At 43.6% G+C, this 12285-nt stretch overlaps 1 protein-coding gene across 1 annotated transcript in view; it reads right to left on the reverse strand.

The window, feature by feature from the left end:
* RMND5A (required for meiotic nuclear division 5 homolog A) overlaps window positions 1-11284 on the reverse strand; it is a 75559-nt gene extending 64275 nt beyond the window's left edge. The window contains exon 1 of the mRNA XM_077134834.1: window positions 11092-11284. Within this exon, the coding sequence (XP_076990949.1) occupies window positions 11092-11233 (142 nt within the window). The 5' untranslated portion in view covers window positions 11234-11284. The remainder of the gene's footprint in view (window positions 1-11091) is intronic.
* Between the last annotated feature and the right edge of the window lie 1001 nt (window positions 11285-12285).

The following is a 12285-nucleotide window of genomic DNA, read 5'->3' on the forward strand; positions in this document are numbered from 1 at the left end:
TTCATTCCTTTATGATCCGAGAAAGTGTTGTGTATGATTTCAATCTTTTTAAATTTGTTAAGACTTGCTTTGTGACCCAGCATATGATCTATCTTTGAGAATGATTCATGAGCACTTGAGAAAAAGGTGTATCCTGCTGTTGTGGGATGTAATGTCCTATAAATGTCTGTTAAGGCTAGCTCATTTATAGTAATATTCAGATTCTCTATTTCTTTATTGATCCTCTGTCTAGATGTTCTGTCCATTGATAAGAGTGGTGAATTGAAGTCTCCAACTATTATGGTTTATGTGTCTATTTCCCTTTTCAGTGTTTGCAGTGTATTCCTCACGTATTTTGGGGCATTCTGGTTCGGTGCATAAATATTTATGATTGTTATGTCTTCTTGTTTAATTGCTCCTTTTATTAGTAGATAGTATCCTTCTTTGTCTCTTTTAACTGTTTTACATTTGAAGTCTAATTTGTTGGATATTAGTATAGCTACTCCTGCTCTTTTCTGGTTGTTATTTGCATGAAATATCTTTTCCCAACCTTTCACTTTCAACCTATGTTTATCTTTGGGTCTAAGATGTGTTTCCTGTAGACAGCATATAGAAGGATCCTGTTTTTTAATCCATTCTGCCCGTCTATGTCTTTTGATTGGGGAATTCAGTCCGTTAACATTTAGTGTTATTACTGTTTGGATAATATTTTCCTCTACCATTTTGCCTTTTGTATTATGTACATCATACCTGATTTCCCTTCTTTCTACACTCTTCTCCATACCTCTCTTCTGTCTTTTCGTATCTGACTCTAGTGCTCCCTTTAATATTTCTTGCAGAGGTGGTCTCTTGGTCACAAATCCTCTCAGTGACTTTTTGTCTGAAAATGTTTTAATTTCTCCCTCATTTTTGAAGGACAATTTTGCTGGATATAGAAGTCTTGGTTGGCAGTTTTTCTCTTTTAGTAATTTAAATATATCATCCCACTGTCTTCTGGTTTCCATGGTTTCTGCTGAGAAATCTACACATAGTCTTATTGGGTTTCCCTTGTATGTGACGGATTGTTTTTCTCTTGCTGCTTTCAAGATCCTCTCTTTCTCTTTGACCTCTGACATTCTAACTAGTAAGTGTCTTGGAGAATGCCTATTTGGGTCTAATCTCTTTGGGGTGCGCTGCACTTCTTGGATCTGTAATTTTACGTCTTTCATAAGAGTTGGGAAATTTTCAGTGATAATTTCTTCCATTAGTTTTTCTCCTCCTTTTCCCTTCTCTTCTCCTTCTGGGACACCCACAACACGTATATTTGTGCGCTTCATATTGTCATTCAGTTCCCTGATCCCCTGTTCAAATTTTTCCATTCTTTTCCCTATAGTTTCTGTTTCTTTTTGGAATTCAGATGTTCCATCCTCCAATTCACTAATTCTAGCTTCTGTCTCTTTAAATCTACCATTGTAGGTATCCATTGTTTTTTCCAGCTTTTCTACTTTGTCCTTCACTCCCATAAGTTCTGTGATTTGTTTTTTCAGTTTTTCTAGTTCTTCTTTTTGTTCAGCCCATGTCTTCTTCATGTCCTCCCTCAATTTATCGATTTGGTTTTTGAAGAGGTTTTCCATTTCTGTTCGTATATTCAGCATTAGTTGTCTCAGCTCCTGTATCTCATTTGAACTATTGGTTTGTTCCTTTGACTGGGCCATATCTTCAATTTTCTGAGCGTGATCCGTTATCTTCTGCTGGCATCTGGGCATTTAATCAGATTTCCCTGGGTGTGAGACCCAGCAGGTTGAAAGATTTTTCTGTGAAAATCGCTGGGCTCTGTTTTTCTTATCCTGCCCAGTAGGTGGCGCTTGTGGCGCTCATCTGTCTGCGGGTCCCACCAGTAAAAGATGCTGTAGCTCCTTTAACTTTGGAAAACTCTCGCTGTAGGGGAGGGGTCGTCAGCTGAAGCGGCTTGGGGGAGTGCCAATCCGAATCTCCCAGCTGGCCCAGTAATCCGCGCGCAGGGAGGGTCGCCGGCCTCAGTGTCTTGGGGGAGCGCCTGTCCAAATTTCCCAGCTGGACTGGGGCGCCAAGTGTGGTGGGGAGTCGCTGGCCTCCGCGGCTTGGGGGAGTGCCTATCCACCGTTCCCAGCCGGACCGGGAAGCCACATGTTTGGAAGGGACCCCAGTTGCCATTCTCCGCGGCTTGGGGATCTCCGATCCAATTCTCCCAGCTGATCCGGGGGGGCCGCGCGTGGGGGGGGCGCTAGCCGCTGCAGTTTGAGGGTACCGCCTGTCCAATTCTCCCAGCCGGCCCGGGAAGGAGGGAGGTAGGGACTCCGGCCGCCTGCCGCCCCGGCCCGGGGAAGCCCGCGCCCCTCGGCGAGCTCACCGGAGCGGGTTCTCCCAGCCAGTCAGCTGTTCCAGAATGGGGTACGCTGTCTTCTTGGTCTCTGTTGTGGCTCCGGGAGCTGTTCTGTATTGTTTCTACTTCCGTAGTAGCTGTTCTGGAGGAGGAACTAAGACCCGCGCGTCTTACTAAGCCGCCATCTTCTCCGGACAAAATCTCTTATTTATTTTTTACATAGGCAGGCACCAGGAACCAAACACAGGTCTTGTAAGACCCACCTAGAATGGGTAGGGTCACAACTCCATAAAAATAATCAAATTAAAAGACTCTATCCATAAATGGATGTGTCACATCTGATGGGAACAATCTAATCAAATGTACCACCTTAAACAGATGTCAAATTTTATTTAATTTAATAACTTAAAGTTGTTATTTTCTAAAGGGCATCTCGATAGTGCTCAGTAAGAATTTTGGTTAACAAGTGGGAAAGGACCAAGCTAAGTGGCCTACTCCAAACACACCGAAGAATAAGGATGACAAAATGAAAAAAATCACATAGTCTAAGCCCAGATCCTTTTACACTCACTCACTACAATGCACTAAACACTGGTAGGCTCTGAAAAGCACAGAACATTTACATATCTAAATGAATATACTTCTCAACACATATGTGAAATATACACACCCGAAATTCTAAAACAGAAGGTTACATGTAACACATGACCCTGGACCTCTGGCTTCTTGTCTACTGATACAATGCCATACCACAGAAATGAGTTAAAAATGTGATCCATAATTTGTTTTTTCACACTTAACGGTCTTTTTACCCTCTCATTTGCCACTCTCAAACTTTCAAAAAAAGGAAACAGTTCTACAAAGAAGTAATAAAAGTAGGAGCTGTGATCTAAATGAGTTTTACTACTAGGAATCAGACTATACAAACACATGCACAGGCACACTTAGAATTTTAGATGCTAATATGTGTTGATTACTCCCACAAAAAGAAACTGTCTCTATCAGCTTGCAAACTGAGATACTAAGCCTCAATCAGAGTAAGTGGAGCCACACACGCAATGCCTTAAAGCAAAAATGAATAGTGACCAAGTTATTAGAATGGGGGAGTAAGCCCAAGCCTGCAGAGCGAGGTGTCCAAAGGGATGGCATTGAATTCTTCATGGCAATTGAGAGGTCTATGCTGAGATGTTGTCATTTAAAAAAAGATGATTATGGTTTGCTAACCCCCAACTAACATCACTCCTGATGACTCTAAGGACACCTAGGGTATGAACTGAGTCTCTATAAAGGTTTCATGCACTAAGTTTGCTTTCCTGAAACCTATCATTCCTGGAGGGTTCCTAGGTCAGATGAATCCTGAAACCCAGCAAGGACCAGCCTCTCCAAGATTATTGATTAATTACATCTTCCTATTCTTTAGTGTTAATGCCCCAACTTAACATGAATCCTTTAAAAAAAAATTTCTGGAAACTTGCATCTCTGTCTATGAGGTTGGCAACTAGAGAAGTAACAGAAAACAACCAGGACAGTGCTTCCTGGGTAGAAGAGACCAGAGAGAGACTTTTATATTACATAGGGAGGACCTGGATGAAAAAGCAGAGACTGAGAGAATGGGGTGAGTTTACTCAGTCATGACTGTACCTGGGGCATGCAACTTTCAGTGTACACGGAGACCTGCAGCCTTGATTGGCTTTTTACCTGGTTGGGTCCCAGCCCAGCTGGCTGCTTTAGTCAAGGAAAGGACGGCCTGAGGGAAAGAGGTAGCCCAAGAGTGCTCTCTGCAGGGAAACACAGAAAGTGTAGACTGGCAAACTACCATTCTGTCTAGCTTTTAAGTGATCTTCAATTAGAGCTGCATCTCCTGCATGAGGTCTTGGTTTGGTAGGGAATTACTGAACAAACAAATGCAAAAGGAGACATTCAGTGCAAACCCAAGCAACTATAAAATCTTACACAACTGAGAGAAATCAACTTTCAAAATAACCTTATCAAGATGATTAAATGCCATGAAGTCAACAGAAAATCACAAAGCACATGACAATGCAAGACTATATGGCCCAGCCAAATGACCAAATTAAAGCACTGGATGAGACACAGGATTTGGAACAACTAATCAAAGATGTTCATACAAATCTTCTAAATAAGTTCGATGGGTTGGCTAGAGTATCAAGACACTGGAAAAACATAAAGAATCTGAAAGAATAAAGAGAAAAACAGTAACTCTTACAGAAATGAAAGATACTGGAGATTAAATTAAAACTATACTAAGGACGTACAATAGCAGATTTGAAGAGGGGGAAGAAAGAAAAACTAGAGGACAGCATAACTGAATTCAAATGTGCAAAAGAACAAATCAGGAAAAAGATGGAAAAATTTAAATTTGATCTCAGGGAAATGATGGACAACATGAAGTGCAAAATATAAGAATCATTGGTGTCCCAGAAGGAGAAGAGCAAAGGGCTAGGAAGATTATTTGAAGAGACAACTGGGGAAAACTTTCCAACCCTTATAAAAGACATAACTATGCAAATCAAAGAAGCCCAGTGAACTCCAAATAGAATAAATTCAAATACACTCACTCCAGAAACATACTAATCTGACTATCAAATGCTGAAAAAAATACTGCTGCACACCCTTCATACGTACAAAGACTGTATCTCTTCTAAGTATACTTTAAACACATCCTAAAACCTTTACAATTGTTTTAGCCTAATCTTCTTTCACCAAATATGATTTTGGAATATTGCAATACATGATTTATAAATTCTCTCTGTTCCCTCTTCCACCACAGAAATGTTAATGGGAAATGAAAACATAATGTATGTGTCAATAAGAATTTTTTTTTTCAGGATATAAGTAATTACAAGTCAAATCACCAAAATTTATCCATACTATTTTTCTGATAACCAAGGATTGCTAAAATGTGATTCTCATACCAGTGGTGTGAAAGGTGATTTTAGCTGGTATGTGAATATTTTAATAGTTATGAATTTATTTTTATTATATTGAACACAGCAAATCTAGACATCACAAGTATCATTGCTAGAATGAGAATAAGTAAAATGGTGAGTCCATCTGAAAATTAAGAGTGGCACGTGTGAGTGAAGTTGGTGATGTACATTATCCAAATGAAATCAAGAGCATGCAAGGAATAATCACCAAACAGCATCAACCATACACTGAACCATAAACTAGACCAAACCTTAAGTTAACCAGGAAATCCTCACTGAAAGGCTGGTACAACCAATGACAGGGGTGCTTGCCTCTCAACTCAGAGTTGAGGAAATTAAGAGAATCAAAAGTTCTATCAAAAGAATTAAGGATGGGGGAAAAGAAGTGTAATTAATAAAGTTTCGGTGGCAAAGAGAGTTCAAATAGAATTGAGAGGCTACTCTGAAGGTTGCTCTTACATAAGCTTCAGTTAGACCTTGCTACCCATCATAACCTGCCAACCCCCACCCAGGACCATTCCAGCCAATCCTAAAGAACACCTAGAGTAATATATAAGATTCCACAAGGGTTCCGTGCAATAGAGTAACTTTCCAGAAATCTACAACTTTCAGATGGGTCCCTGGTCCAGGTAAGTCCTGAAACCTAGCCCAGGCTCTCCAGAACATCAGATAGTTCCAACTCCCTACCCCATTTTAGTTACAGACCCTTTCAATATGAAAAATTTAGAATTGCCATAGCCCAAACATCCCTAAAGATCAAAGGTGATGGTGGAGTTATTAGAGGGAAGTTAGGGTTTAACAAATGAATATGAATGTTGAATCATTAAACTGATATTTCTTTTTAGTCTCCAGTATTTTAGAGCAGCTGGAAGTAAAAACCTAAAATTGCAAAATCGTAACCCATGTCAATGTCTGAAATATGTCCTACAACTAATTGTGGTGCTGTGGTTTGAAATTTATAGCTTTTTTGTATATATGTTATTTTTCACAAAAAAGTCGATTGTAATGATAAAAAAAAAATTAAGCCCCTTAGCCTCCTATATTCTGGAGCAACTAGAAAGAAAACTGTGATAGGATCATATGTTAGCCCATGACAAACTCTGGGATCTGCCCTATAACTACTTATTGAAGAGTGCTTTGAAAACTAATGCTTTTTTATTTCTCTGCTTTGTATATATGTTATACTATACAATAAAAAAAGTTAAAAAAAGAAGATTTATATGTAAAACAAAAAAGAATTAAGGATAAGAATCAGAGATCAGTACAATTCTGGAGCTTCTGGCAAATTAGTTTTAAAAACTGGCATTCCTTTCTCCCAAGACCAACAACTCAGCACAGACCTCTCAACTGCCATGAAGAGTTCAATGCCATCCCTTTGGACAGCTGGCTCTGCAGGCTTGGGCTCTCTCCCCCATTCTAGCTACCACCTAAGTTCTCCAAGGTAGTCTAAGGGGCATCAAGAAAATGAGTCACTCACTCCCTAAGAGGGGTATACCAGGTCTCATCAAAAATTGCTCTTGGGATTTCCAAAGGGTAGCTAGCTGCCCCTGAACCCGCCCCCCCCCCCCAGCTGGCTATGACACCCTGTCAAAGTCTGCACGTCCCCTTAAAACCTTACAACCCCAAATCATTCCTTTTCCGTAGAACTGCCATCCCCATTAAAAAAAAAAATTTTCCAAGCTTATGGGCTTGCTAGGATATAGAATAAATGGCAGAATACAAACTAATTCACTAGATATGAGTAACCACCCCACACCATCCTCTAAGGTACGTGTTAAGAAATTTGCATTTTAAAAGAGATGGTTACGGTTTGGTGTGTCATTAGGTTAGTTCACTAACCAACCAACATCACTTCTGATGACTCTTAAGGACACCTAAAGCACGAACTGAGACTCTATAAAGGTTGCATGCACTAAGTTTGATAGGTTCCTGAAACCTATCATTCCTGGAGGGTTCCTAGGTCAGATGAATCCTGACACCCAGCAAGGACCAGCCTCTCCAAGATTATCAATAGATTACATCCTCCTATTCTTTAGTGTTGACGCCTCATCTTAACGTGAAAGTCAGAACGTACATTGCTTCAAGAACTCTATAGATTGGGAGAGGGATCAGAGGAGAAGGAGGAAGTATAACAGAGAAAATAGGTTTAACAAACAAATATGACTGCTGAATTACTATATTAATATTCCTTCTGGCCTCCAGTATTTTGGAGCAGCTAGAAGGAAAAATCTGAGATGGCAGAATGGTAGCTCCTGACAAACTCTGGTATCTGTTCTATAACTACTTTTTGAAGTGTGCTTTGAAAATTGTTTTTTCTTTCTTTGCTTTGTATATATGTTATATTTTACAATAAAAAATATTTAAAAACATACATAAAAAAGTTAATGGTCATTGTCCAAATATCCCTAAAGATTGGGAGAAGGCTCAAGGGAGGAGCTGTATAAGAGAAGATATGATCTAACAAATGAGTATGATTACTGAATCACATTAATATTTCTTTTTAGTCTCCAGTGTTTTAGAGCAGATAGAAGGAAACACCTGAAATGGTGGAACTGTAACTCATACTATACTTTGAAATTTGTTCTAAAACTACCTGTTAAAATGTACTCTGAAATGTATCACTTTTTGATATACATGTTATATTTCACAATAAAAATGTTAGAAAAAAATAAGAGATGGCTAATTAGATAAATTTCATATGAAAGAATTTCAGGCTCTATAGAGGAGAGCTCAGAAAGAACTTAGAAACTTAGAAAGATTTTAAGACTCAATGCAGGTCTATTTTCAGGCCAGCTTCTACGCAGAACTCTGGCGTGATGCTTACTATCTGGGTAGTGAGAGTGGAAGAGGGGTATCAAAGAGCTCACTAACTAAACTCTATTTATGCCTGATCAGTTTCTATCACAAACTGTCCGTGACTGCACTTATTTAGTATAGCTGTCTGCTCACAACTTTAAAAAGATATTTGAACATCAGAAATTGTGATTCATACTGAGAGTTGAGGAACTGGTTCCCTGGACTCTAGTTAAAGAGCTCTTCTGAAACAGGCAGTCTCTCCAGCATGATGCAACGTTGTGTCCAATAGGGACCTTGAGGCACCTAAAAGTCCCCAAGATTCTACTTTATTCATATCACATTCTTGCAAGAGTATTACCACACATAAGCCCAGGCTCCAAAGCCATAACAGAGTCCCAACTGGAGTCTCTCTCGGTTCACAGAAGCTAATCAGATCACTTGCCCAAGACTGGTACACTCCGAAGCTCTCAACATTCTCCTTTGAAATGGAGTTCCACATTCAGTTCTCAATAGATATATCTCTGAGAAGGGTATATTTCAGATTCAATATAATAGTTTAACTATACTGAAAATTTGAAAGTATTTCAAACCAAAAAGTTTTTTTAAAAGATTCAATGTAGTATCTACCATATCACCTGCAGAGAACTTTAATTTAGAAAGCATCTGCTTTGAAAAAACCATAACCCATATACCAAACTTGATGTTTGTCTTCATACATAAAAGATATCAAAAGAAAAAAGAGAGATTTTATTTTGGACTCTCAACCTGGCACTTCTGGTATTATTTTTTTATTTTTTATTTTATTTGCATGGGAGGCACCAAGATATGAACCTGGGTCTCTGGCATGGCAGGCGAGAACTATGCCTGCTGAGCCACCATGGACAGCCCTCTGGTATTTACTTTTGTTTCCTGTTTTATAACTGCCTTTAGTCACTTGATCCTATCATTAAAGAATTAAAGGAAAACAGAGGGATACCAATATAAGACTTTCCGTTTTGGTAGACAATAAAAAATAAGAGTTTGAAAAGGGAACTCACACCAAGTCAGACTGGTTTAACATCATGGCATACTGTGTGGGTATGACCCCCGGGACCATATATTCATAAAAAAGTTCCTTGAAACTGAGCAAAGAGACCTAAGGTGAAACCTGCTTTGGCAATTCCTCACAATTACTTAATCCATCTGGGATTGCCCCCAAATCCCCTAAAACAAAGCTAACAGTCACACCTCCTTGGATAAATACACTCTGCCTTAGGAAAGAAAGGTCCATCTTCTCCTTCTCAAACCCTCCCTATACAATCTTTTGATCTGAGACCCTGAACCTAAAATGGAAATGTTGCTTCCATCTCCCCAAGTGTAGGCCTTTCATTCTCTTCCTATACTAGTTCCTTCCATTTAGCCTTTAATAAGGCAAAGATTTCATCTCTGGCTCCAAACTGGGGAGGGGGCCAGGAGGAAGAAGACACCTTCCTCCCTCAGGCTGTATGTGAGTAGCCTTGGGTCTCCTTACACCCAGTGTGCATCATATTTTTCTCCTTAACTCCTAATAATCTGGCCTGTCTTAAACCTATGGAACTGCAAGCAGAGTCACTGACTCCCACTAGCCAAAGAGCTGCTGGCCAAACTTTCTTTTCCTAAGTCTTTGCCTGTCCTTTTCAGTTTTGGCTGGCTCCTTCTTTGCCCTACACTCTCAAAGGGAGGTTCAAGGTTGTGGTTCGACCCCACAATCTTTTGTCTCCTACACCTGAGTGTGATCTCCACCTACCTCTGTAAAAATAACAAACAGTCGTAGATCTTTTCTCCCAAACTCCACCTATGCATCTCCAGCTGCTAATAAATATTAAACCCTTGACTCTTATCTTTGTTAAGCCATTCAGCTCCGTCTCACATTTCCAAAGCCAAGAGCCTTACCAGGATTCTCACCCACTCCACCTCCACTTCCCCATTGCTACCAATTATATCATCACCTGCTAAAACAATCAAACCACCCTTCCCTGGCAGCCTCGGAGGTCTGCTGGTTTTTCCACATTAATATTTCAACTCTTATTCTCTCTAATCCCACCGCCACAATGGTTTGCTTCCTTCCCTGCAGTTCAAAAGTATTGTCAGGATGGATTGAATAATATGTGAATAAAACTGTTAAAAAAAGAAAAAGTACGTCCACAACAAGATGTTGTCCTAAGACTCCCTTACCATGGACTGGCACTTACCCTCAACCCAAACACAGTGGGGGTTCATGGGGGATGGGATGTGTGAATTAAGGTGTAGAAGATGAAGGGGGCAAAGGAGAGCGAAGCTTGAAGAGTGTCACTTCCCTCACGTCAACTGTCCCAAGCATCAGCATTTCTCCCCAGCCACCAACCCCCCATTTACATAAGCTTCCCTTCACAGATCACAAGTTGAAAAAGCACCCCCAGCCTCTCAAATAAACCAATTAAGTAAAAAGATTTATTCTTGACCAGAAACCATCATTGCTGTGACTATTTTAAGGCAAGAACACCAGACCTTCCACGTTATATATTAAAACCAAACCAAACCAAACCAAACCAGAACCTTTCCCAACCAGCTTCCACAAATTAACTTCGGCAAATAAATCCGTCCCCAGGGCCTGGGAAAGTGGTGAAATAATATCATAGGTAAAACACCTTCCCCAGAAAACCTGTTTTTTAGAAGGAAACAAGTAAAAACTTGACCCGGTGAGTAGAGGCACGAAACAACTCGCTTCCCACTCAGTCTCCTTACAGGCTCCTCTAGGGGAACGGAATAGTTGGATCCCGGTTCCCCGGGAGCCGGTTCAGAGCTTCTCCCCGGCAGTGGGCTCTTGGGACTGCGGGGACTGCCACCGTGGGCCGCACTCGAGGCTTTCGGCACAGCGTATGCAAAGGTGAGGACCACCTTCTTGGGCTCCGCGCGCTACCCGCAGGCTGCCGGCACTCCGGGGCCAACCGGGGGACGAGGGACGGTCCCGCTACGCCGGGACCCGCCGAGAGGTAGGGGCAACTGGGGGAGGCCGGGCCGCCCTACCGTGGCTCTGCAGGATCTCGCGCCGGAGGCCGCCGGCGTAGTCGATGAGCTCCTCCAGGCCGCGCTCGCAAAGCTGCCCATAGCCCGAGAACTTGTGCAGCACCTTCTCCAGCTCGCGCTCCACCGTCACGCACTGGTCCATGCCGGCGCTCTGCGGCCCGAGCCCGGCCGAGGCCGCGTCTCGCTCCTCGTCCCCAAGGCGCGCGGCGGCTGCGGCGGTGGCGGGAGCGACAGGCGCGCTAGCCACGGCGCCGGGGCAGCCCTGACCGGCCCGTGCCCGCCCGCGCCATGGCGCTCGGCCCCCCTCGTCCCTGGCCCGGCCCGCCGCGCTCTGCTGTCCCCGCGGCGCCGCGGATTGTTTTTGTTTTCCCGGGAGCGTCCGATGACCTGGATCTCCCGGGCGGCACCAAGCGCGGCCGGACCGAGGGGCGCAGCCGCTCGGAGGAGGCGACGCGGGCCGAACCAAGCACACGCTTGCGGGGGAGTGAGGAATTCGGACGCGCTGCCGCTCTAAAGGTGTGCGGTCCCCCGCGCGGAGGGCGTGGAAGGGAGCGGGCAGGGGCGGGGCTAGGGCCCGATTGGCTCGAGCCGCGAAACAGGGTGCTCTAGGGACCGCCCCCGTGCTCCGTAAACAGGGGCGGCCTGGGGCCTGGCCACGCCCCCGAAGTCGCGAATGGGCGCGGGGAGCGCGTCAGGAACTAACGCCCGCCAATTCCTGGCCGAGGCTCACACGTTAGCCAATCCGTACTGAGGGGCCAAACCAACGGTCTCGCTGTTGGAGGGGGTGCCACGGATGCGTCCTGAGGCTAGCCGTTTTTGAGAAGCCTTGGGGGGCGGGGGGAGGAGAGAGCGGGAAGCAAGACAAGTAAGAAGGTTCATTTCCACAGGACTTTCTGCTAAACACACCTTTAACTATCCGCGTCGGTCCCAAGGGGAAGAGACATCGTAGTCCGGAAGTTCTGGCAGACGGGCCAGCTGCCCACGCGGAAAGCCAGGCCGGTCGAGGATGCAAATGGCAGGGAAAGGCGACCGTCGCCCCGTAGGCCCCTGACACCCCCTGGCCAACGGCTAGGAGCGAGGAAGCCACCGCCGAGGAGGGGCGCCTTCCCCTGATGCAGTGTGCGGCGGGCTGCGCGGGCTAGTTCATCCCCCCGCCCCTGGCTCTCGCCCCTCGGCCGCGCCCCGCCTTGCGTT

This window comes from Tamandua tetradactyla, chromosome 17 (assembly GCF_023851605.1).
Source record: "Tamandua tetradactyla isolate mTamTet1 chromosome 17, mTamTet1.pri, whole genome shotgun sequence".
NCBI classification, from domain to species: Eukaryota; Metazoa; Chordata; class Mammalia; order Pilosa; family Myrmecophagidae; genus Tamandua; species Tamandua tetradactyla.